Below are 24,250 nucleotides of genomic sequence, written 5' to 3'. Positions count from 1 at the left end.
CAGCCTGCGGCGCAGGCCCCTCACCTGCCAGAGGCGAGCCAGCCAGGCGCGGTACAGCTCTCCTTCATGAGCCAAGCCTTCCCGGCAGCCGCCACCTCTGATCCTCTCGGTCTGGCGGGGTCTCAACTCCAGAGCCCTACTCAGGTGCCAGTGGCTGCATCCCAGCAGCATGCGATGCTGCCCCAGCCGCAACCCGCAGCCTGCGCCGGCGTGGGGATCAGTCTGCTGCAACAGCAGCAGCCAAGCACTGCTGAGTCTGATGGAGAGGGTCCTCCCAGAGTGGACTTCGTTGACAACACAATCAAAAGCCTCGATGAGAAATTACGTAATTTACTTTATCAGGAATATGTTCCTACTTCTTCTGCATCAGCAGGGACTCCAGACACCGCTGTCCCATTAGAACAGGGTGACAGTGAATTTAACTTGCCACCTTTTTCTGAAGATCAAGTTTCCGTGTTGGCGTTGGATTTGAAAGAGCCAGGACGTAGTGTTGGAGGTACCAGCCAGGAGGTGAAGGCTGCTACCGAGGCCCAGTCGGTGCCACTCATACCATCTGAGGTCTCAGCCTGCCCGATACCGGTTAGTCCGGCAGTGACTCTGCCCTTCACACCCCCAAATCCAGCTGTTAGGGACAGCACAAAAGCAGAGCTCAGAACCAACAAGCCTGTGGTAGGATATGTATAGATTTCTTGCTTCTCTAAACATTTTATGTTTTCGTTCCTGGGTGTATTACTTTGTCTGGTGACTGGTTTCCAATGTGAAAGTTTGCTTAGAATGCATCCGTGAGTAAAAATTCGACTCCTTTTGCATTGATGCTTGTTAGTGAAAGCCAAACTCTTTCACTGTGTTTAAAAGTGGTATAACATCTTAATTCATCCTCCTCCTCTTCTGGCCTGTTTCTAAAGCAGGCAGAAATGTGATAATTTCTTTGTAGTTTAAGAATCTAAAACATGGGAGGAGTACAGTCATTCAAGTTCCGATGAAGATGATCATGCTTCAGTTAGCATTTTTTTTTTCCCCATAAACTAATGGCAGTGATTGTAACGCCTGACTTCCAAGTCAACCCGAATAAAACGAACACTTCAGGAGCCTTTACTTTGTTCAAGTGCTAAAGGCAGAAGCTCGCTCTGCCTCCAGTAGTGATTTCTTTTGTCTTCCCCTGAACTTGGCAGAGCATGACTTCACTGGGAAGCATCTAAGGAAAGCTGGAGTAGGTGGCCTGGGACATTATCTGCTCAGCGTCTCGATGGTGCACCCGTGTTGTGTTCTTTCAGATAAAATCCTGAGTTTATGAAATTCAACAGATTTGCAGCACTTTCAGCTAGAAGATCAGTGTATGTCTTGAAAAGTAGCATTTCTGGAGATAATTACATTGCCACTAGCAAGGGGGAAGCTGAATGAGCTGTATCAACTGCTCCAAAGATGCTGTATGTTACAGGAAAGGTGGCTGCACTTGAGTCACTCTTTAGGGCATGTTGTTTATAATGATAAATGACTTCCTACAGCAGATAAAATTCTCTATGAAGTGTTATATCTCTCTAGTAATTTGAATTTGTCCTATTAAAGCCTGTGCCAATGAGTAAAGAGGGACATAGAATTTCTGAAGGCAGATACACAGATGAAGAATGTACAGTCTGGCTGGAAAAGCAAACCAGAACAAACCCCCAGCTGACAGGTGTAATTCAGTGCCTGTTTTTAGTAGCTTAGGCCACAGTTTCCTCTGTGATGCTGCCACTGCTTGTTTTCTTCCAAGGGAGAATAAAAATTGGAGGGGTTGAAAGAAGAGCTAAGAGGCCACGTCCACAGGCACTGTAAAATAGCTGAATATTCTGCAATAGTGTCAGGGCAGAGAGGGCAAGAGAAGGAAGGAGAATGCATTGCCTTTCTGCTTTGTGTGTGAGACTGAAGTTCTTTTTCTTCTCTCTTTTTACTGAAAATTTGAAAAGTCGGAGGTCACTGGCATCAGTGCTCATTCCTCGGAAGCAAGAGGTGGGTCAGCAAGCAGAAAAGGTAATGCCCCTTTCAGTGATGAACAGCAGCGCTGCGTCTGCACTGCTGCGTGGTCCTGCGTCCCGGCGTCCCCTCGCTGCTCACCCCTCTGGTTAACTGCAGAGCGCTGCCCAGCGCAGGGCACCTCAGTTCCTGTTTTAATATAACTAATACTGCACCTCTCACTTCTGTCAAGCTTCCAAGAAAGAAACTGCCCCGCAGGCTGGTTTATTTTAAACCAGTGAATAACATAACGTATTTTAAACCTGTGAATACGTAGTACGTGTCTGCGGTGTAGGTGTAGGGTATTCGCACGGAAGGCTGCATTCACAGTAATAAATTAGCGGTGCCCTTAAAACGTCCAAACGGAAAGTCCCTCAGATTTCCTGGGTTCCATTAAAACACGTTGAAAAAATTAGTATGATTGAGAGTAGCCCCTCCGGGGGAAAGCCTGTCAGATTTTCAGGGAAGTCCCACAGAGGACTAGTGAAGAGATACAATAGCACTCTCTACAACAACGACACAGGAGCTGTAGTAAGAAACTGGGTATTTTTTGTGCTCCATTTACCTGTCGTGCAACAGGGAAGTTCTAAGGGCTGAGGAACCCAAAGCTGCTCCTGCTGTCCTGGGTGATGCTGGGGAGGGCTTATAATATGGTGGGGGTTTTTTTATATTGTCATTGCAAAGTTGGACACCAGGTTTGTACAACAACGTAGATCGTTCTTGTCCTGGTGGATGTGCATAGTCTACTGCTTTTAGGTCACTGTGAGGGGGAAAACTTCATGTAGCTGCGTTCATCTACAGACAGAAAAGTAGTGAAGTTGGTGTATCTCTGATACCGTCAAGCAGTGACACATCTCACCATCACAGAACTACGAAGTGACAGATTTTAGCGTTATGTTCGCCCTGCAACGTGCCATAAGAAAGCAGCTTTCTGGAAAGCTTGCGTTTTCTGGTTTAGAGCTTCAAAAAATGTTGTGAATTATTCACCCCTTGATTACCGCCACTAATATTTTGCTTCTTGGATGCTTCTCTGGTCTGTGAGGCCATCGCTAGAGTTCATGCTTTCCACTTTCAGCAGTGTGTGTTCGACTTCATTTCAGGCGTTTCTAATTGTCGGTGTCAGTATCTGTCAAATGAAGGGTGTGAAGCACCAGTCCGTCTGCAGTGAGCTGCAGCATTCCGTACGCACAAATAGCCGGGTGCAATTGCTTTTTCGAGACATCGAGAACACCGTAGTAATGCTAGGCCCATTGTACCACACAGATTTCATTCTTCTTTGGGTTTTCTCCTCAAAAAATTTTCAACTGACCCATGAAATCCCACACTCCTGTTCTTATCTGAGCTTCCCAAATCGATAGATTGAAACGACTGCCTACTTGCAGGTATTTTATATTGTCAGCAATATTGCCTCCTGCGTTACAGATCCTGTATTACAGAGATTGGATATTTAAATTATTTGGCAGCGCTATGCTTTGACATCCTTCAGTTCATCACAATAAACGTGTTGACTTTCATTATTCTAAAGCATTCCAGACACTGATACATACTTTTTTTTCCACCTTGTAAACCAGGTTCAGCTGCAAGCGTCACTTCAGCTCCTGCTGCTACAACCAAAGGCCTCCTTCAGGTAACCAGGAACCAGGAGCAGTTTTGTGCTTGATTGTTACAGTCACTCTCAGAATTAATCTCCATTATTTTCTTCAGGTTGCACCTACATCACCAGGCATAGCTAAACAGATGGAAACTTCTAAAAGGAGCGAGAAGGCAAAGACTGTGACTTCGTCTGCACACACAGATAGTGAGGCACAGATATCTACAGCAGATGGGGTGATAAATAACCTTCAAAGGGATGACTCTCTAGACTCTGGTTCCTATGGAAAACAGGCTGAAGCTCATGATAGCGGTACACCAGCCAAAACTATTGGCAGGTTTTCAGTAATCAGCACGCAAGATGAATTAACTTTAACTGCGCCGCACTGCTTAAGGTTCTCGGCACCCCCAGACGTCTATTTGGATGAGCTGCCTTCCAGCCCTGATCTGAAGACAGCCGTCCGGCGGGTGCAGACAGCCTCTTCTGTCGATGTCCTCTGTGACCAGGGTTCAAGTGATTCTGCTGAGGAGCCTCTCCATCGTCAGTCAGCTGCTGCTGCCCAACTGTCCCCACCCAGCAGTAGTGCAGCCTCTGACTTAATTAAAAAAGCAGCTGCTTTTCTGCAGAGGTCTGGCAAAGCCAGCTCGCCAGGCCTTGACTCGCCTAACGGGCAAGGATCAAAAATTCCTACCATCAACGTTACATCTTTCCACTCGCAGTCGTCATACATGAGCAGTGACAACGACTCGGAATTTGAAGACGCAGATATGAAGAAAGAATTGCAGAATTTGAGAGAAAAGTAGGTTGGGTTTGCAATCACTGCTGGGGAAGCTTGTGTTAAGAAACCCAGGCAGCATCTCGGTGTATGACAAGCAGATACGTGGTTTTCATAGCTGTAACGAGTTCTGGGCAAATTAGGTATTGCTTGGACCTTCCTCCAAATGTCATCCTGCATCCTTTTTTTGCATCGCTTTATTTATCAATTCCACTTAGAAGAATAATTCAGTAGTAACTCTTTTAAACCCCCCTTTTAAAACATTTCTGCTGCGATGTCCAGTTTCCTCACTGAAAAGCCACGTTGATACGGTGGCAAACAACAGCTCCTATGACACTTGTGGTAGTAAGTTCCCATGTGGGCACTATTTAACGCGACATCAAAGTAATGTAGATGCCTACGTAGACAGCTGCTGCAGTATCCTCCTTGTGCCCTTCTCTGCTAGGGTGGTTTAGACCACCCTGCCTACAGACCCATTGCTATCCCCACACTCTCCTTTACCTGGTGTCTATTAGGCAGATAAAACCCTCACTTCACCTCCCATTGGATCTCACATCAAGTTGCCGGTCTGGTCTCAGCGGGAGGCTGGGTGAGCCTGGCAAGGAGTCTGTTTTGCTGCCAGTCCTGAGAGCTGGCGTCTTTAAATGTGGACATTTTCTTCCTTTGCTGGCAGGTGATGGGTAAAAACTAGAATTAGCTGCTAGTTTAACCAAAATGTTAAACTTTACCTGGAGGTATAATGGTTTTACTGAGCACAGATGATGCATCTTTTTAAAACAGAACGGCAGTAATACAAAACTGGCTTCCTGGCACCTTGAAATCTGCATTAGAAATAAGGTAATGATTCCTGTGCTGATGGTTTTTTTTTTTTTATGGGAAGCACTTTTGTTTTTCATCATGTTAAACTCCTCTGAACTGTGTAAGTGCCTTGAGAGGTAACTTTTTTTGAAGCCAGTGGTTTAAAGACAAATTCTGGAATAGTCTGGAGTTCCAGTCAGATCTTGTGTCAAAATCAGTTGTTTTTACTGAGGATGTTGAAAATCGTTTTAGCTGTCTAGGATTCTGTCTTGTGAGTATTTGAGAAGCCAGTCACCACCTTTGCCAGGTAGATTATTGTAACTTCACGTACTTTTGGATGTTTTACAACCAAAGACTGTTTTGTTTCTTCTTTTTAATTAATTATGCTGTCAAGATGCAGTGCTTTATCAGATACATCACTAGCAGAGTTCTTTATTTTTTATGTTTAGGCATATGAAAGAAATTGCTGAACTTCAGACTCAGCAGAAGAATGAGATAGAGGCACTGTACATTCGATTAGGGAAACCCCTTCCTCCCAACCTGGGCTTCCTTCACTCAGCCCCACCAAGCAGCCGTCGCCGGAGAACCAGCAAAAATAAATTGAAAGGTGGAAAACTGTTAAACCCTCTCGTCCAGCAGCTCAGGAGTGGAACATCAAGCACAAGTAGGTACACGGGGTTGCTTTCCATACGCCTGTTGTTCGTGGTGCTTCTGCTGTGTAATTGCTCGGACTGCAGGAAAGGTGCTGAATTTTTACTGTTTTTCATGCTATGACTCAAGTTTGCGTACTGCAAACTGTTTTTGAAGTGGGCTTCCTTTGGGACAGGCTCATTAACGCTGCCTCATTCTGAACCATACATACCTTCTCTGCATTGGGTACAGTGCTTGGCAGAGAAACCATGTTCCACTTCACTTTGGAATACAGCCTGGCTGCATTTTCTCATCGTCTCTCCAAATGCAATTTATTGATGTTTGTATTCACGTCTTTGGTGCTGTATCTTGTTTATTTTTTCCTACAAGTTGCTGTATAAATAAGATTGGATTGCATTTGCCCCCGCAAAGGATGGGTAGAAAATTGTGACGGATGCTTTGACCATCTGTAGTAGTTTGAGATTTTTCAAATCAGTCTTGAGTCATTATCTCTTTGGGAAGTAGAAAGCTATAATTCAGCTGGGAGATGTCAATATACCCCAATACCTATTTCTTCAGCAAAATGTCGAATAGAATATGAATATTTTCTCTTCGTCTTAGTTCATGCTGTTACTTAGAGGAGCAGCAACACTATGAGCATTAACCCTGTATTTCAAACCTGGTAGCTCTTGTTTTCAAAGTCAGTGCATCACAGGTCCATTTCGAATTTCATTGCATCAATCTTAAGTATAGACAGAGTGTCTTGAAGGTTTTTGCTTTTAATTAAGGATTTCAACTGAGATAGGAGAAGAAAAGTTATTCCAAGGCAAGACGTTCTGTGATCCATCTCGAATCCCAGTTGCCTTGCCTGCGGGAACTGAAGCATTCTTCAGTGCTTGGCTGATGTGCTGAAGTTTTACTTCCTTTAGTTGTGATGAGATAACTCCGAATGCCTGTTATCCTCGGTCCATTCATCTTCCAGTTTGTTCTCAGGTTCTCTCTAGCCATTTTCTCTCTGTCTATTCACAAACCTCACATCTGTCTCCACTCATGGATCTGGGCTTATATCAATGTGCTGCCTTAGCCCAAAGAATTTAAGCATATTTCTGCATAAAATATCCCACTTATCTTTTTTCCCCCCTTTTTTCCCTTGTCTTGCCTTTGGATAGAGAACAGAAATCTACTCAGTCTGACTGCTACTAGCATGCTTTCCTTCAGGCATTTCTCCTGTGTTTTTTTTTCCAGTTTTTTGAGGAACTGTGTAAAGTTCACATTATCTTTGAGAATCTGTGTTCATGCTGGAGTCTTCTCATCCCTTACTATGTAGATCCCTCATTTTTTGCCCTTCCTAGGTCCTTTCTCAGGGATTGAGGACAGGCAGTTTCTAACACAGTTACTGGTGTAATTGTCATTTCCACTTTTAGATCCTGTTGCCAATAAATCCATGTAACAAATAATTACAACGGTATTCTGTGGTAAGGCCTCCTGACCCGAGATACCCATGTAGAGAGATATGTAGATGTGGATATTTATATACAGACATGTATCTATTTATTTATAGATAGCTCTAAATAAAAGGTTCCTCACGTTTTTGCAGCAGCTTTTTATTTTTCTCCATTTGCTTTCACCTTTCATGTCAGAGAGCAAATCTACATGTTCTGCTCAGTCGTTCTGTGCGTACATCCTTCTACTTAGGCACTTCTGCAGCTCATCCTTTATTTCAGCAGTGCTTCTGGTGAGGTCCTGACCCCAGCGTTCCTGACAAAGGCAGGAAAGAAACTGGAAAAATCACACTTACTCCATAAGCTTCTTGGAGAAACTGGACCAGCGGTAGTATGTGTAGGTTGCTTCCCGGTGCAGGCTGTCTGTAAAGTCTGTGCTTCATGCAGAATTGGAAGCTGCCATTCTCCTTGGTAGCCAAGGAGTGTTTGGTTTTAGGAACAGATTTTTATTCCGTGGTTTTCTAGCTTTTACCGTTGTATGTGTTTTGTTTGTTTGCTCTTTCAGGTAATCTTTCAGACTCTAAAGACTCACCCCACAAAGAAACAACTAAAACCCAGCCTGGCTCTCCTGAAGGAGCAGCGGTAACGTCCCCTGCCTCAGCCACCTTTGCGAAGGCTGTTCAGACACAGCAGCCGTGCTCCGTCAAAGCCTCTTTGTCTTCTGACATCTGCTCCGGCTTAGGCCCCGAAGGAGGTGACGTGAACGCAAGCTCTGGCCAAGGTGATTTTTTTCATACCAGCTGTTCGGCATGTCTTCCAGCACATGCTAAAATTAGTTCGCTTCCCTTATGCTTGAACGGAGTTTTAGGAGTGGATTTCTCTTCTAGTGATATAGGAACATGAACCGTTGGCAATCCAAATTACTGGCTTATCTTTAAAAATATTGTAGCAGAATTGTTGGAAGAACAAAAGTAAAGTATCTTACGAAGTGTTAAGACTCAACACTCAAGAAGGGATGCTGACTTCTAGGGAGGAAATACATTTTATTTTTGCCAGCAGTGGCTTTATACTGACACCTTTTCTGGAGCCTTACTGATTTCTGAGAAAAAAGAACGGAGAACCAAAAAATAGTTAGAAGGATAAGATATTGTTTTCTTTGGTTCATTTGGGGCTTTTTTTCCCCGCCCCTTGATACTGGTAGACCCAGATTTCCTCATTATAAACTACCAAACCATCATGGGTGTGAGGGGGGGAAAAAAAATGCAAAAAATAAACAAACCCCCCCCACCCCAAACAACCCGAAAAGCAAAACCAGAGAACCAGGTTATGTTTCCTCCGTCGAAGGGGTTAACTTTGCACGTGGTTTTGGAGCCCCAGCTCAATGCCTGTAGACTGGCCGTTCCCCGAGCTCTGATACTCCTGTGTATTGCACACCTCCGTAGGCTTTGACTGATCTTGTTGCCATGCATATTGGAAGTTATAGTGATGGTTAAAGTACCTTCCTCTCATTGCACATCCTGCCAAACTAATCTACAAAATATCTATATGTTCTCTTCTGCTGTTATTGCATCCTTTGTGTACGGTCAATTAAGTTACTCCTCTGGCAAAGTTAAAATGGCGATGTGGATGTTTAACAAACTGATTTGACTGATGGTATAGGACATCTGATCACAGCTACTTGTACTTTATAAGTGTCTTTGTTTTCTTCCCTTTATATTCATTTGCAGGCTGGACGGTTTTCCACCAAACGTCTGAGAGAGTGACCTATAAATCTAGTAGCAAACCTCGTACCAGATTCCTCAGTGGACCTGTGTCTTTGTCCATCTGTTTGTATTTGTTCTTTTGTATTTTATCACAGTCCATCTTTCTTTTACCCCCTTTTTCCAATTCCATGTTTTATATCTCTAATACGTTTGGCAGGATGCCCCTTTTTCTGAACCATTTTTTCTTTCTTTTTTTGTCTTTCTTTTAAGTAATCACCATGACCACACCTTATTTCCATTAATTTTTCATATGAAAGCTTTTTTTGCACTGCTTTTGGCTCGTGCCTGGGCACCAAAAGCATGTGTGGAAGATCTCATCATTTATTCTATAGCCTTATGGTAAATTTTACCCTGGACTTATCAAAGCTTTTGTACTTTATGTGATTTATGTTGAAGTAATTTTATTTGCAATGTGGCAAATATACATGTCTGCTGTCCCGGTTCCAGCGACAACAAAAAGAAATCCGTCCTTCTGTAGACGAATGGTCTCTTTCACACATGTTTGGACTATGAAGACATGCATGTAGCAAGCTGATACAATACTAGAAGGTCACTGAAGGGTATAACTTCCATACAAGGGCTGTATTAACACGATATACAGTACTGTTTATGTCCACTCTATTTTCTTTACTTTTTTTTACCCGCTCTTTGCATGTGGAAATGCTGAGACGATAGTGCTCCAGCTAGTTCTTTCAAAATCTGCTTTTGAGGTGGGCTTTTCCCCATGCCTTCACTTTAATTGCTTTAAGTGAGCAGTGGTTTATATGCTCATAAGCAGCAGGAAGATCTGGTTGCTCCAAGGGTGAGAACCATCTACTGTTTTTGTGTAAGCTGATCTGGCTGAAGCACTTTACTCAGTTTATTTTCTTATGACCTTATGTGACCTCAGAGATGAAGTCAATTAGCAGTTCATCAAAGCAGAAGTAAAAAGCAATATCAGATTTTTCAGATCATACTTGGAAATGGATTGCTAGCATCCAGTACTTTTTCTTTCAAATAATTGTGCACCTGCTATTTGTACCCTATTTGTATGACCTCTAAAGTAATTGGCAATTCAACCAAATGATATCAAGCTATTTCATTAAAAAAATTAAGACTTTTTAACCCAATCATATATGCTGCTTTTTAGGCAAACAGATTTTGCTTGTACAATAAAGATATGTTGTGCTGAACAGGTACTATAGGCCACTTACATATCACATTAGAAAGGCTAATAATGTTCTGGAGAAAATGTTTGGTTAACTAACGGTTCATTTGCATTAGTATCAGATCTCCCATTGGAGTTCTACATTGCTCATCAGTATCCAAGTGGTACAGATCAAAGGCACAAGACCACTCAAATATACGCCTCCTAATTTTATAAATAAACAATACTATAAAAAACCTCTTGATTTTTTTTTTTTCCCTTTAAAGTCCCTAAAAGTCCAGGCACTCAGATTCTTGAAAGCTGATGTTCACTGCTCAGCATACTGAATTTACCATCATGCAAGGTTTTAACACCTACTGAAGTCGTGAGACAATTTTGCATTCGGGGATTTTTTTTTCCGAGAACCTGAGGGGAGTTCTCAGTTTGCAGATTTTCCCAGTTGGTATTACAGAGTTTCTTCCTCTGCTCATGTAATTCCCAGAAGTCGTTTCATTAAGCTTCCACAGAATTACTATTCAGTAGGATGCAAAAGACTTGGAGATGGCAATTAAAAACCAGCATATTAAAAATGCTTGGGTGCATGGATATTGTGAATGAAACTAAGGGAATATGTAAATCCTTCAAATCGTGAAGTTTCCCAATGCTTAAATACTGCAGCACGACTAATTGCTTTCTCTTCTCAGCCCATATGCTCTCTTCTCGGTTTCTTCTGGGCGAAGCGTTCGCAGAGGAGGTTTGCACTCCCCCATTTCTGAGTCATACGAGGAGATGGACTGAATTTCAGGCACTTAACCCTGACGCATCCTTCCAAAGTCACTGCTTGCTCAGAGGGTGCAGCTTCGTTTCAAATACTGCCTGTCACTAGACAGTGACTAGCAACTGCCCGTTGCTAGACAGTTTTCCAGAGCTGAATTACTGGTGGGTTTTGATGGGGATAGGAGGTTATTTTAGCTTGTTTTCCCAGTGAGTACCTCAGGTGCATGTGAAAGGATGAAGATGGGGCTGCTTGCAGCCCTGTTATTCTCCCAAGAGCAGCTGGGACTGGGACTGCTGCTGGAAGGACATATGGCTTGTGGTTCTGTTGAGCTGGTATCCAGAGCAGCCATGACTATGGGCCTCAGGAAAAATAGTGTTAGATGATGATGGTGATGGGAATGCCAGCTGGCTTGTGCTCCTTTTCCTCTGGAAGGGAGGTGGGTTGATCCCGCATGCAGGCAGAGGCACCTGTTTGCACCAGGTGCTAAACACATTTCCATCTTGCTGGGTTGGATGGGGCTTCGAGCAACCTGGTCTAGTGGAAGGTGTCCCTGGCCATGGCAGGGAGGTTGAAACTCCCTTCTAAACCAAATCATTCTGTGATTCTGTGATCTTTGGTCTTGAGTAAGGACGGCAGACATTGGAGACAGGCGGTGAGTGAGTGCTGGGCATCGGGAGCTGGGATGAGGCTGTCCAGCGCAGACAGCTCCACGGCATGGCTGTGCAGTACAGCCTCCTGGCTCCATTCCACAAGCTGACTTCTCCCTGGGATTTTTTCTTTGTTTGAGAGCTGCTGAGAAGAGTTGTGATGGGTTTTCAGAAATATCTGCATGTTTGGTGAAGGAAAAGCAGCCCTCTGAGGGGCTCAGGTCTTGCAGAGTGAGGGCTGTACTCATACCAGCAGACAAACCAGCAGCAGGCTTCTGCACTAAGGAAGAGCATTACCGAATGTCTTGCCAGGGTTGCAATTTCTGTCAAACTTGAACGCTTCTGCAGAGTTCTGCAAGAACTGCTTTTTGATCTGTTCCTCATGTCCAATACTGACTTTTCTTTTGTACTTTTCAAGGAATAAAATATTTTTGAATGGACCTCACCATAATTTTAGCCTGAGATCCTTCCCTGGGCAAAGGTGTCTTCAGGAAGAGTTTGTGCTGATTTGGGCTGGAATTTCCAAAAGCTCTGTCTGGCTTAGACTTGTGGTCGTGTGTACAGTGATTTTTGCCAGGTCTGGGGTGGTGAATCCACTGTATGTGCAGATGCAATTGTGGAAATAGTAAAACACTTTATTGCCATTTCCATTTTATTTTAGCTTTCAAGCTTTTTGGCAGCCGCTAAGAGTGCAAATTTGGGACGGTGGATTATTTTCGGTCCTGTATGGTATAATAGCTACTTAATTTCTCAGATAAGAAATCTGGAATTGGAGGTAAAACACTCTGCTGAACTTTGGCAGTCTTAGATTAAATCTTAATTACGATTCATCTCCTTAACTTTACAGCTATTAAAGACCTTGATTTTAGAAGTAATGCAATTAATCTGGTGAATTAGGTTTACCAAGTGCATTTTTAATTGAATTTGAATTTATAACCAGTTGTAGCTGACGATTGTCAGTCCCTTGCTTCCAGCAATGTCACCACTTGAGTAATGCTGCTCATTGCCCAAGTAACGTGCTGGGGTGGTACCGTTTGGAAGAAACAGCTCTCTCTTTGGTGACTGACTCTCCTGGAGTATTTTTCTTAATGACTCTGCTCACGCAGATACTTTGTGGATCTGTCTAGTATCGCCGTTCTCTGCCACTTCCCCACGCGTACGGGGGCCCCAGGTTTGATTTGGCATCGGAGGTGCATGTGAGCTTGTGACTCTGTTTTCAGGAAGCAGAGGGGTTGGCGATTGCACTTTTTTACAAGCGTTTGAGCACGTACTGTAGTCAGCTGCCTGCTTTTATTTTTCGCAGGCAATTGCCTTTCATTTACATACATATTGTGCTACTTACTACCTATTGCCACCTGCAGAAATGCTGCGGGGTAGTTAAGGAAATAGCATTCCGGTATGACAGCTGCTGACGTTTCCATAATGGGGGTTGCTAACCTTGTGATAGGCAAGGTAAGGTCTATCTGAGGGAAAAGAGCTGGGAAAATATTACAAATACAACACAGATTGTTGAGTTGCGAATGTGACTTGTATTTCTTATCTAGGCTTTGAGGTGAGAAACTAAACTTGCTCGTGCTTGTGTAAGACGTTACTGTAGTCATGTCCCTCTGATTCCCCTGGAGTAGCCGCCTCGTTATACTATGTGAAATAGTGAGAAAGTCTTTCAGAGCAATCCTTCCGTTCCTCCTCATATACGCCACCCATATCAAAGCCAAAACATTTCTTCTCCCTTTTTTCCTCCCTCTTTTCTCTACTTTCTCTTCCTCAGTCTCTGACTGATGTCTCTCCTTTCTCCTTTGAAGACTCATTCAGAGCCTATGTCAGCCGGGATCTGTGGTCTCTGAGTTTAAAGCTGCATTTCTGGCACAGTAACGTAAAATGTCTATGCTGGTTTGCTGTACAGAAAAAGCTCATCCATCCTCTATCTCGCTTCTCCCCACACACACACTCTGGTTTTGCTCATATTTTCAGGTGCTTCTTCACAATGAACTTGCCATGCCCCATGCCCGATACTCATCCCCTCCCATACCATAACGATATTCTTACTACCAAGTCCAAAATACCTTTCAGGAAATTGGGCACTCACATAGAAATGGTGCTTATGTCTGGCAAGATCTGATGGTCGAGCAGGGGTCTTGGTACGCTTCTGGCAGTCTAATGATCTGTCCAACTGAATATGTAAAATCATGCTGAAGGATGTAACGAGAGAACGATGCAAAAAGCCACACACAGTTTGGTTAAATGAGAACTCAGCTGCTCTGCTGGGTTATTTTTCTGCTCTTGGACAAGGCATAAGGGAAACTCATTCGCGGTTACTCCCAGCTGAAGTTCAGAATCTCACATGTAGACACAAAACCTGCTAATACAGCATTTGGAAACAATTGGCCTCAGACCTGCAGAACAATGTATCTTTTTGGACTTGTAAAACAGGATTTTAAGGGTTGTTTTACAGTTTGTCTTTGCAGCCAGACTAGCTTGACTTGTTCCTGAAAGCATTTTTGGCCTCCTATCACAAACTGAATTGACATCATTTCCTGCATAAATAGAGTAGGAATCAAAACCTCCTATTAGGAAGCCAAGGCAATTTGGAGGAAATTAAAAACAAAAAAACCAAAAAAACCAAAAAATACCCAAACCAAAACAACAAACAAATGAAAAAACCCACCAAAACCCAAATGAATGCATCTTTAAGTCATGGGACCTTGCTTTTGGCATGCTATTGTACTTCTCAAAGCTTCTGAATGGCTGCACATTAAGAAAGGTTTGAGCTGTCCAGTTATTTAGACTTCCTTTACTCACCTGAACTGCTGACTTTGTCTGTCCTTTCTTGCATAATAACTACTTTTCAATTGCTTAAAAGTACAGAAGCTTGTCCGTCAGATTTGTTGTGTTTAGTCTTACCTAATTCTGTATGTCTTGTATTGTTTTACCTTGTAGGGTCCACCTTGAAACGACTATGTCTAGGCAAAGATCACAGTAGTAGTAACTATCCCATTTTTGTTTCTCAGTATTTCCTTCATGGCATGGGATGTTTTTGGCTTTTTTTATTATTTTTTACTAAAAGCTAGTTGTTTAATAACTAGAGCTGATGCACTTGTACTGATATGAAATTAGACTGTATAAATTATGATACTTTCATGATATAATGCATGTGCCGTGATGTCTTGGGAACCACGCATGCTACAAGACAGTTGTGGTATTCTTTGTGTGTGAAACTGTGCACGCATGCGGCGAGAAAACTGGATTCAGTGTTTGTCTCTCTGAAATACACACCTTTATATGACTGCAGTTCTCTGCTGGAGGAATTTAGAGCTTGAAATGATCTCGTTCCTGTTGAGCTGCATGAAATATTAAACATTAATTGAAGAGCATTCCTGTCAAAATACTTACTTTTCTCACTGGTCCCTTCCCCCTGAACAAAAAGGAAGAGGAAATGAGTAGTATTCACCTAGAAGTAATGTTGCAGGGTGAATGCATGATCATTTAAAGGTTATTAATGTATTTATATAAGCATAGGACTAATTAGCTTACTTGGTTTCATTGGCTGGTAACTGATTAACAGAAAAAAGAAGACAATGTTCATGTTTGCTTATGTAATAATTTTACTACAGTTCTGTGAACTTTTTGCTTGGAGAGATGGTCTTTATTTCAAATCTTTAGCTGTATCAAGTACCTTAGCTGAAAAGTTACTTCATTTTTTTTTCTGCTTAGGTCAAACTCAGGCACCCTCAGTTGCTGTTCCCTGCTGATCTTGCTGTGTCAGACTTGTAGTTACCGACACAAAAAAAAGACAGATTTTTTTTTGTCCTAATTCTTCTACAAATAAGTGAACATACAAAATCAAACCTGTCAATATTCTTCCTGTCTGCTTTTACCTATGCCAGAAGTTCTGTTCCTTTATCTTTTTCTCCAAAACTTAAATACCCACTTGTGTCCTCCTCCATCCTTTTTCTTTTGTTCATTCATGGTCCTGATGGGCTGGGTTTTTTCCCCAAAACCAGACAGATGGCAGAGTAGATGGTGCTAACATCATGAAGAGAAATTGTGGGTTACTGGAGCCTTTGAGGCATAGTAGCCAACCCTACGTGTAACCTGTACGTCAGTTTTACGTTTTTCCAGGAGGACAGTAAACTTAAAGTAAAATAGATGGTGAATCCTTTTTATAAGTGGGTGCAGTTTAAGTAATACATCCTGCCCCACCCCCCACTCTCATGGTAGTCTCCTCTGAGGAGACTTTGTAAGTCTTGGGATGTCAGCGTTACTGGGACTGCATTCGTTTTTGCTCTCTGAATCATTAATTTCACCTAGAGGGAAGCCGTGAGCACAACAGCAAGTGGCTGAGGTAACAATGTGATAGAAAATATGAATGCACTGAACTTGGACCATTTCTTTAAGCAAAGGTGTTCTCTAGAAGGAAGGGGGGTGGGGGTTAAAATTCTGAAAAGCCACCATTTGAATTACAGTAGATGAGAAACTGTTTGAGAAGCAAAGTGGTGAAGCAGAGATGCCATCGTCAACTTTCTTTGTGTGTGATTTTCCAGGATCCTCAACAAACAGTCTCGTAACGTGTCCTGAGCCCGTCCCACAATCAACCCTGCAGGTTCAGGCCAACAACAGTAACAACAAGAAAGGGACGTTCACAGATGATCTTCATAAGCTGGTTGACCAGTGGACAAGCAAAACTGTTGGAGCTGCACAGACAAAACCTTCCTTAAACCAACTGAAGCAGAACCAAAAAAGGCAAGACATGGAGCCAAAGGCTAATCCCATGCAAACGCAGAATGAGACATGCGGAGTAAGTGGCACTCCTTGAAGAACGTACCTTTTGCTATGTGTCTGAAAGCCTTTGCAGAGCTCAGATTTGGAGGAGGACATAGACTAAAATTACTCCAGATAGATGCTTCCTATAAATGGCTGTCTCTTTTCATTAAGTACTAAACCAGATTTTTTAAAAAATTGTCTTTTGGAATAATCTTGAGGGCTATATGTGCTGCAATATATATATAAAAATTATATATTTTTAAATTGCAAACTGCTTATTAACAGCAATATACAGCAATACTTGCACAGTGAACCATATGTTGCTCAACTCAAGTTTTAACTATTCCTTTCTTTTTTGTGCTGTTTAATGTTGATCTTCCTTAGGCAGAACAGTGGCTGGGCTGGTGGCGTGGTGGTAGTGAGCCTTTGTTTTAGCAGAAGTGGAGGAGTACTGCGCTGAGACAGGAGACAGCTGGGTGTGTTTCTGACCATTGCTTGTTCTCCTGGGCACCTTTGAGGCTGTGTGAAAATTCCATCTCCAGAAATGCCATGAAAGTAAACTACAACAGAATGGAAAGCGGAAGCACCCTCGTTCATCCCCTATTATTCTCAGTAGCAGGAAAATAACTCTGCATCGTGCATTCATGTCTGTGTTCAGCACTTGTTTTCGTGGCTGAGAGATGATATGGAGGCAGGCACAAGAGCTGAAGGAAGAATCCCAGTTTACAGTTGTGTCCCACCCTGGTCATGGTTGCCAGACCTCTTTCTCCTCCTTGCGGCTGGATGATTCTTTGACTAATGATATTTGCTGGGTTCATTTTTTTGGAAGTCTGGAATTTGAGCCAAAGTAGAGGAAAATAAGTTAATTTTAAAAGCAAATAAACAGTGAAAAAAAAAAAACAGTGAAGGACTGCCTCATAATCCCTTAAAAACAAGATAGCTGGATCTGGGTAGTAAGCCACTGGCTTTTTGGCATGTAGAAGGAAAAAGCCCTTATATGCAGCGGAGGTAACTCTGTAGGTACTTGTGAGGTGAGATATGCCAAAGCAGGAACTGTGCTAACGCATCTGCTCTGGTACCTGCTGGTTTCAGAGTCAGCAGAGTCACTGACTTCACAGAGAGAAGCATTTGCACAAATTTATTAAGCAACTTTATGTCAATTCTTACGTTGCCGTGAGTGACCAAAACCAGAGAGTAAATAACGCTTCTATGTAGTGATGGTTTAACCAGTATAATCCCTACCTAGAGTAACAGCAACAGCTCCTTCAGACCCGAACAGTTCATGTAAAATGAGTCCGAGGAGGTTGTTCTGTTGAGTCACTTCTTACTCTCTGTACTTTTTGCAGCTTGATGTCTTTCCCCCAAGACTCCTGCAGTAGTTTGAAGTATTTGATGGGGGTGTTTTGCCCACTTAGAGCTCCGAAAAAGAGAGTGGTTATTTTGCTTATTTAAATCACCTATGAACATCAATTCCGGGTTAATTTTATTTTCTGCAGTCTTGGTGTCTCTGTTTTATAGCCTGTGGAGAAGGCAGAGTATTGCTGTGAGAGGAACAGCAATGTCCCTGGCCCAACATGTTGATTTTAAAGGGTTTCTTTCTTTCTAGAATGTGGCAGTTGTTCCAGGGAATTAATAAGGCCGACTGAGTCTTTTAGACTTAGACTGAAGACTTTAAAGAGCACAGAGAGGCTGGGATTCCCTGCTCTCCATTTCACGATGTTCCTTGTCACTTGGAAGAGCAACAGTCAGCTGGAGACCCTGTGAGCCCCGTGCCAGCCTGCCCTGGGTGGTTTTGTGCATCAAGTCCTTGTAGGACCATTTGGGCTGCAGAAGATGTAAAGATAGATAGCAAATGTTCCTAGCATGGGTATTTTTGGAGTGTTTTGGCTATGAAGGTGGGGCAGCGTGCCACAGGTGATAGAAAACAGGGCAGAAGGTATGATTTGAAAGACTTCTGCAAGGGTTGTTTGGGGAGATGAGCGTCACTCAGCTGTCTGTACCTGCTGAAACTCACCCTAAAGGGGAAATTGAAGTTAAGGGAGAACAGGGCTTCGTGATACTGGGAGATCGGAAATGAGGGGCAGGAGGGAGGTGGTATCTGTACTTCCATTTCTAAATTGTCTCTGGAGGAAGCAGCCTCCTTGAAGGGTTTTTGCACAGGAGTAGGAGTGATGTGAGTTGTCCCACGGTGCTCTGTTGGTTATGCGTCCCCTGGAATTAGCACTGGACAGAGCTCTTGTGTGGGACAGAGATGATGCAGGCGTGGAGCATCCTCCTGGGGTGGAGGCCTCAAGCCAAATGGCCCCTTTCTAACTCTTTCTTCAGTCTCTAGGCCAGAGGAAAATTGCAACAAATCCTTATTGGTTATAGGTAGAGGGGTTTGTTTTGGTTTGTTTTTTAGTTTACTATTTTCTCTTACTGTCCACCCAGCGTTATTAGCATGCAGGGTGGTTGTGAGGCCAGCTTCAGGTCTTTTCTTTCACCCTGAAAGCAGAGGACAAACTTTCCAGAGTTACTCTTTTATCTTGAGGTGCTTCTACCGCAATCGGCGAATTGTTTGCTGTGTGAACACAATATATCATTGGTAGCTTTTTTAACTAAAGGTTGGAAATCAGCTCAGAAGAGAAATTAGATGTCTTTAATAAGAGCTAGTGCTTTTATTTTTGTCTTTTTTTATCATCAGAAGTGCAGAAAGTAATAAAATATTGGGATGCAAAGGAAGACTTTAAATTGTGCAGTGTTTCTGTGGAGGTTACCTGTCAGTTTGGCTGCAAATCCTGGTTGATACATATTAGAAGTTTGTGGGAGGAACCATCAGGCATCCAGTTATGCCTCAGGAGCACCGAAATGTTCCTTTTCAAATGTTTTATTTAAACATGGAAATACATGTAGATTCTCATCACCAGTAATTTGAAATGCAATAGGAGATGTTTGGAAAAACCGAAGTCAAACTAGCTGATAATAGTTATTTCTCCAGTTGTTATATGCTCATCTGTGTTGAAAACATGATGAACTCATCCTTTTTTACAGGTAACTGCGGTTACCACCAGTCCAGGAATAACTCTAGGAACAGGAGATGCCCTGGATGTAGAGTACTGAATATTGTGTAGTTAAAGGTGTTATTTGAAGATGTCTGGGAATAAAGGGCTTACCAAAAATGTCTTCTATTCTTCATACTGGTATGAAGAAAAGCTTACTACCCCAAAAAAAGCTGTAAACATGTTCCAAGTCCATAATAAGGTGGTTTCTGTGAACACACAGGTCTGCGTCAGTCGGTGACATCTGCTGGGGATCAAACACCATCAGTAACAGCTGCACATCTGTCTGTATTTAGTACATCTTGATTTTAATGGGCTGGCTGCCTGGGAAACGGCTGTTCTGGAGGGAGCCACAGATGCGGAAATGGAGCAGAAGGACTATTAACACCTTTTACTGTGTCTTCTGTCTCTGTTGGATTGGGAGAATAATAAAAAAATGGGATGAATCTGTGTTTGAAGGAATTCAGCGCTGCCTTCTCATCTGAATGTCAGAATAGCTTTCCAGGAACCTGGAGGAGCACAAACACAGATCTTCTGTAGCACCTCATAACTTCAGCTTTACAGCAAAGTGCAAAAACATGATAAAAAGATGTATTAGCATCCTTGCCCTGCTAATGCGGGGAGCCACCTCTAGACTTGTCCTGGGATTCACTTTTGTTTCAGTGGTAGCCGGACCACACAGAAGTACAACAGTACTGCTGCTAACGTGGCCGTCAAAATGTAGCTGGAAGAAAAATAATCTAAATCCCGCATTTTTGGAATAGGTTGTGATAGTTGTGGTCAGCTTTCACAGCAGAACTACCTGGTTTCATCTGTTCTAATGTAAAAACATAAATATTTATAGTGTTTGTAAGTCAAACACAGCTCTTAGCTGTGTACTTTCACAGTACAGTAGCTATGAATATTGCTAAAGTGGCACTTGAGAGCCTGTTTGGTAAAGCAGGAGAACAAGGTAGGGAATTTTAAAAAGACCAAAGAACGGATTTCTTTTTTTTCCTCTGAACTCCCATAGTCTTTTTCCAGTGGGGTTCGTTTCGTTTCTATGTATGTTTCTGTGTGTGCTCTTCTTTGTGGATATGTTATTCTTTTTTTCTAAATGAGTATGTGTGAGTATTTGGGAGAATGGGAGGAAGTGGCCAAAAGGGAAAGCCTGGCAGCAGGCAGTGGGTATGTGGGGACGCAGGAGCGAGAGGTGGCTCTTACCCAGCAGGGACTTGTACAAGCCCTTGGGGCAGAGGTTTATTAGTGCAGGGAGAGGCAGCAGCATGCCTGGAGGTGCAAAGGCAACAGGCAGGGATGTTGCCGTGGGTGTTCGTTCAGTAAATATATTACTTCTGTAGAAGATGCAATTGAAATGCAGAGAGAAAGAGGAGGGGGTGGGGAATTTCCCTTCCTTCCCGTATAATACAGGGTTAATTTTAGTACGTCAGCCCAGTCTCCCTTCCCAAAACCCTATTAAATATCTCTAGCAGACAGACTTTTTTGCATGGTGATGACAGACAAATTTTGCGGTGCATTTGTTAAATTCGTTACGTTTGAGACTGGCCACCTTAACAGCCTGCGTAAGGCCAGGGCAACTGCCTTTACTGGGCTCCAGACAGGCAGCAGAACAAACTCGAGTAAATTAATACTGTAATATTAAAAATGAAGCATCACCATCCACAGTTGGCTAAGTCGTGCAATCAGTCTCGTTACTAGTGTGGCGTCGCATGAGGTTGAAGAAGGACAGGAAAAGACTTCTGCTTTACGCTCTGGCAGGAGGACTGGAGTATGTTGAATAAACCCCAGACACTCATCCTATGTGACTGCGGGCTCTAAAGGTCTTTTGGATCTCAGTCATCTCTAAGCACTGTTGCTTGAGCTGGATGCAGGAGTCCAATGTTGTACCTCTTGTTCTCAATTCCCAAAACAACTTCAGTGTAAAAGAAAATATTTGCACACATAGCTACAAGCTGTGGGTAGAACACCAAAGCCCAGAAGATGCACTGGATGCTGAAGCCTTGTCACCGCTAGAATATAGTGCCCTGTACTTGACGCACATTTTGGAATCAACAGCTTTTGGCAGAACTGGCACCTTTCAAACAAGCTTGCAAAAATGGCAATGTAGCAGCTAAGAGGAGAGGCCACCTGGGCAAGCAGGGAGCTGCAGCTAGCAAATGTGTCCCTTCAACCCAGATCTGGCCAGTTTGTGAGTGACAGGAGAACTTGGCAGTTCACAGCTTCACTTGTGAGCTTCAACCGCCAGGCAGCTGTAGGGCTTGTGCTCAGGGGTGAAATAGCCTTAACACTGACAAGGCACCTGGCCATGCCGTGAGTCTCAGGGGCTTCCTTTGGCGTACCTCCATTAAAGGTGCTTCACCGATTCAGGTACATCACCTTCACTGGTTCAGAGAAATGCCAAGCTAGTTCTGCTTACAGCTGTGACTTTGACCCCAGTGTAGACACACATCTTGTCCTTCTCTGCGAGAACGTTCATCTACTTCGCTTTGAATTTTATGAACCAAGTGACTGGTAGTCTCATGGCTTCCCTGGAGCTGGGAAATCCATAGCTCCCTGTGCTATCTTGAGTACTCGTCCGCTGCACGTTGATTTTGATATTTCAGTTGGCATCTACATGCAGGAAGAAATGGGTTGTTCAGTCATCATAGCTGGTTAAAAGATGATGGTTAAAAAATGGCTTTGATCAGGCGACTTCTACCCAGGGAAGGGTGCAAGAGATGGATGTCTTTTGCCTCTTAAAGTGTGTGTTTTGTTCCCTTGAAGCATGCAACGAAGGTAGAGGAAGCAACCTTGAATCGCTAATGTACGTTTGTCACAACATTAACAGGCTTTATTTAATAAGTATGTGTAATGGTTGGTTTTGGAGCATGATGCAATTTTATTACTGGTTACACCTACATAGCCTTAAATACAGCTGCTGCTTTACTGAGTAACTGAGCTGAGAACGAGGGAGTCAAGAGGCGTGGATTGGGTAGTGGTGGATTTCTCAGGATTTTAAAAGAACTGAAAATAAGCTTTTTCAAATCAGAACTTTTAAAAAGCCCCACTTGCTGCAGTGTCCCCGTACACTTTCAATGCTGCTGTATAACCCATGGCTTGTGTAAGAAGTTCATTTAGGGATGTTTACAGGCATCGACTTGGAGTTGTCCAGTTCGGTGGAAACCGTCGTTTTGAGGATGTTAAAACAAGGGTCTAATAATAATAATAATAGCTTAAAGAAATCTTTGGGTCTTAAAAATACATCCTCAGTTCCTCTGTTTATTTATTGATCTTTGGTTTGGTTTCAGCTGTTCATTTTGGTGGATTTTTATACGTTCGTTCATTCATTAAATTCATCATACCGAAATAGCTTCTTCACTTAGTTTGATGCTCACCATTGGATTCAGGTTTCAGATTAGAACTGGAGACCATGAAGTGAAGGAGGATATCAGATATTTCTGTATTTTTCCAAAATTTGCTTTGGAGCACAGGCTAATGCCCCAAGGCAGTAAATCCCAGAATGACATTGCAATTTTTATTTCTAATTGAGGAGAGATGCTAAAATCAGAAACACGTGGTCTTGCACATATATTCACTTTTTCCACTGAAATTTCCCCTACATACCGATTTCACCAGTTTAATGTGAAATATGAAATTAATGGGAGATTCCCCGACTTAAATAATACCTTTTTTTTTTCTTATGCCATGACTAGGTGCTGGCTTGGTGTGAACCACAGCAGGGAGTTCCAAATTCTGTGAAATTAAAGGCATAATGAACTGCTGCAAACGCCATCCACAGAGAGAGCAGGCAGCAGTTTGGGTAACGATGGTTTCTGTGGCATCACACATGACGGAGCGACTAACTCGGGAAGCTCCGCCATCCCCATATGTAGGGAGGAGAGCTCTTTCTCTAGCCCTTGCACGCGAAAGCTGAATAAGTGAAGTAGAATTTTAGAAAACTAGTTGGAACTGTTTCCAGCAGCCCCTGAGGCAGGAGCAGCTCCCGCTGCGTCCTTCCTGGGTTACCGCGTCTGGTCTCCACCACCACTAGCTCTGGGTGTTTTACCACTAGGGCAAATCTCTTCCCGTTGGCTGTACCTTAGTTCAGTGAGGCTGGGTGAGGCAGCTTGTTACAGAAACATGAACCTGGCTTTTTTAAACCTGTTTTGAGGATGGCTGTAAGCGTACGAGTTTAGGGTTAATCTTGCATTGAGATTAATTTATTTACTTTTATGCAGAAGACCAAGTGTGAAAGACTCTTGAGTTCCTTCGGACATGTGAGGTTTTTCATGGCTTTTTGTGGCGTTCTGTTCTCCCTTGTTCAGTGAAGCTTCCTGCCCCCTTACGTAGTAAGATCACATTCAGACAGCTTTCCCCTCCTCTCCATATCAACCTTTCCTATTAATTTTTGTCTTTACAAAAAAAAAAAAAGGGGAGGGGGCACGGGGGGGTGCAGAACCTGTAAGAAAAATCCTCCCCCCAAGCTCCAAGGACACCATGCCACCCCCTGTGCTCCTCCCAGGCTGGCAGCCCACTTGCAGGTGCCCAGACATGGGGCAGGGATGTTGGTGGCAGCAAGGGGCCATGGCGCTGGCGGGAGCAGCGTCGCCATGGTCCTGGCATGGACACGTGTCTTGGTGCACCAGCACTGCCTGCAGCAGGCGGGGATGGAGGAACTTAACAGCGACGCTCTCTGTATTCTTCTTTTTGTAGGTTAATTCGGTAAGAACTTGACCGGGGAAAAAGTGCTTTGTTCCAGTGTCTTGCCCTGTGCCCGCTGCGTTAGCTCCTGGAGCTTCGCCGTCCCTGCCAGTGCCTATGCCAGGGCCTGCCCTCTCTGGCACAGCGACACCCTACGTGATGCCTCTTTGTCAGTACGGAGGAGTTTTCCCCACGCCCGTTTACGGAGTGCAGTGGACGGGCCCGGGCG

The 24,250-nt window shown here is 43.3% G+C and overlaps 1 protein-coding gene across 1 annotated transcript in view; it reads left to right on the top strand.

Annotated features, from left to right (window-relative positions):
• WNK2 (WNK lysine deficient protein kinase 2) overlaps nt 1-24,194 on the top strand; it is a gene marked incomplete at both ends in the record, with an annotated part of 36,302 nt that extends 12,108 nt beyond the window's left edge. Inside the window, 10 exon segments of the mRNA XM_010143049.1 lie at nt 16-583; nt 1,909-2,010; nt 3,564-3,619; nt 3,697-4,382; nt 5,606-5,820; nt 7,794-8,009; nt 8,956-9,054; nt 14,480-14,524; nt 16,084-16,337; nt 24,034-24,194. Of these exon segments, the coding sequence (XP_010141351.1) occupies nt 16-583; nt 1,909-2,010; nt 3,564-3,619; nt 3,697-4,382; nt 5,606-5,820; nt 7,794-8,009; nt 8,956-9,054; nt 14,480-14,524; nt 16,084-16,337; nt 24,034-24,194 (2,402 nt within the window).
• Nucleotides 24,195-24,250: the final 56 nt, after the last annotated feature.

Source organism: Buceros rhinoceros, unplaced genomic scaffold (genome assembly GCF_000710305.1).
Source record: "Buceros rhinoceros silvestris isolate BGI_N320 unplaced genomic scaffold, ASM71030v1 scaffold40309, whole genome shotgun sequence".
Taxonomy (NCBI): Eukaryota; Metazoa; Chordata; class Aves; order Bucerotiformes; family Bucerotidae; genus Buceros; species Buceros rhinoceros.
The sequence above is the reverse complement of the archived record's forward strand: the minus strand, read 5'-3'. Positions and strand labels throughout refer to the sequence as shown.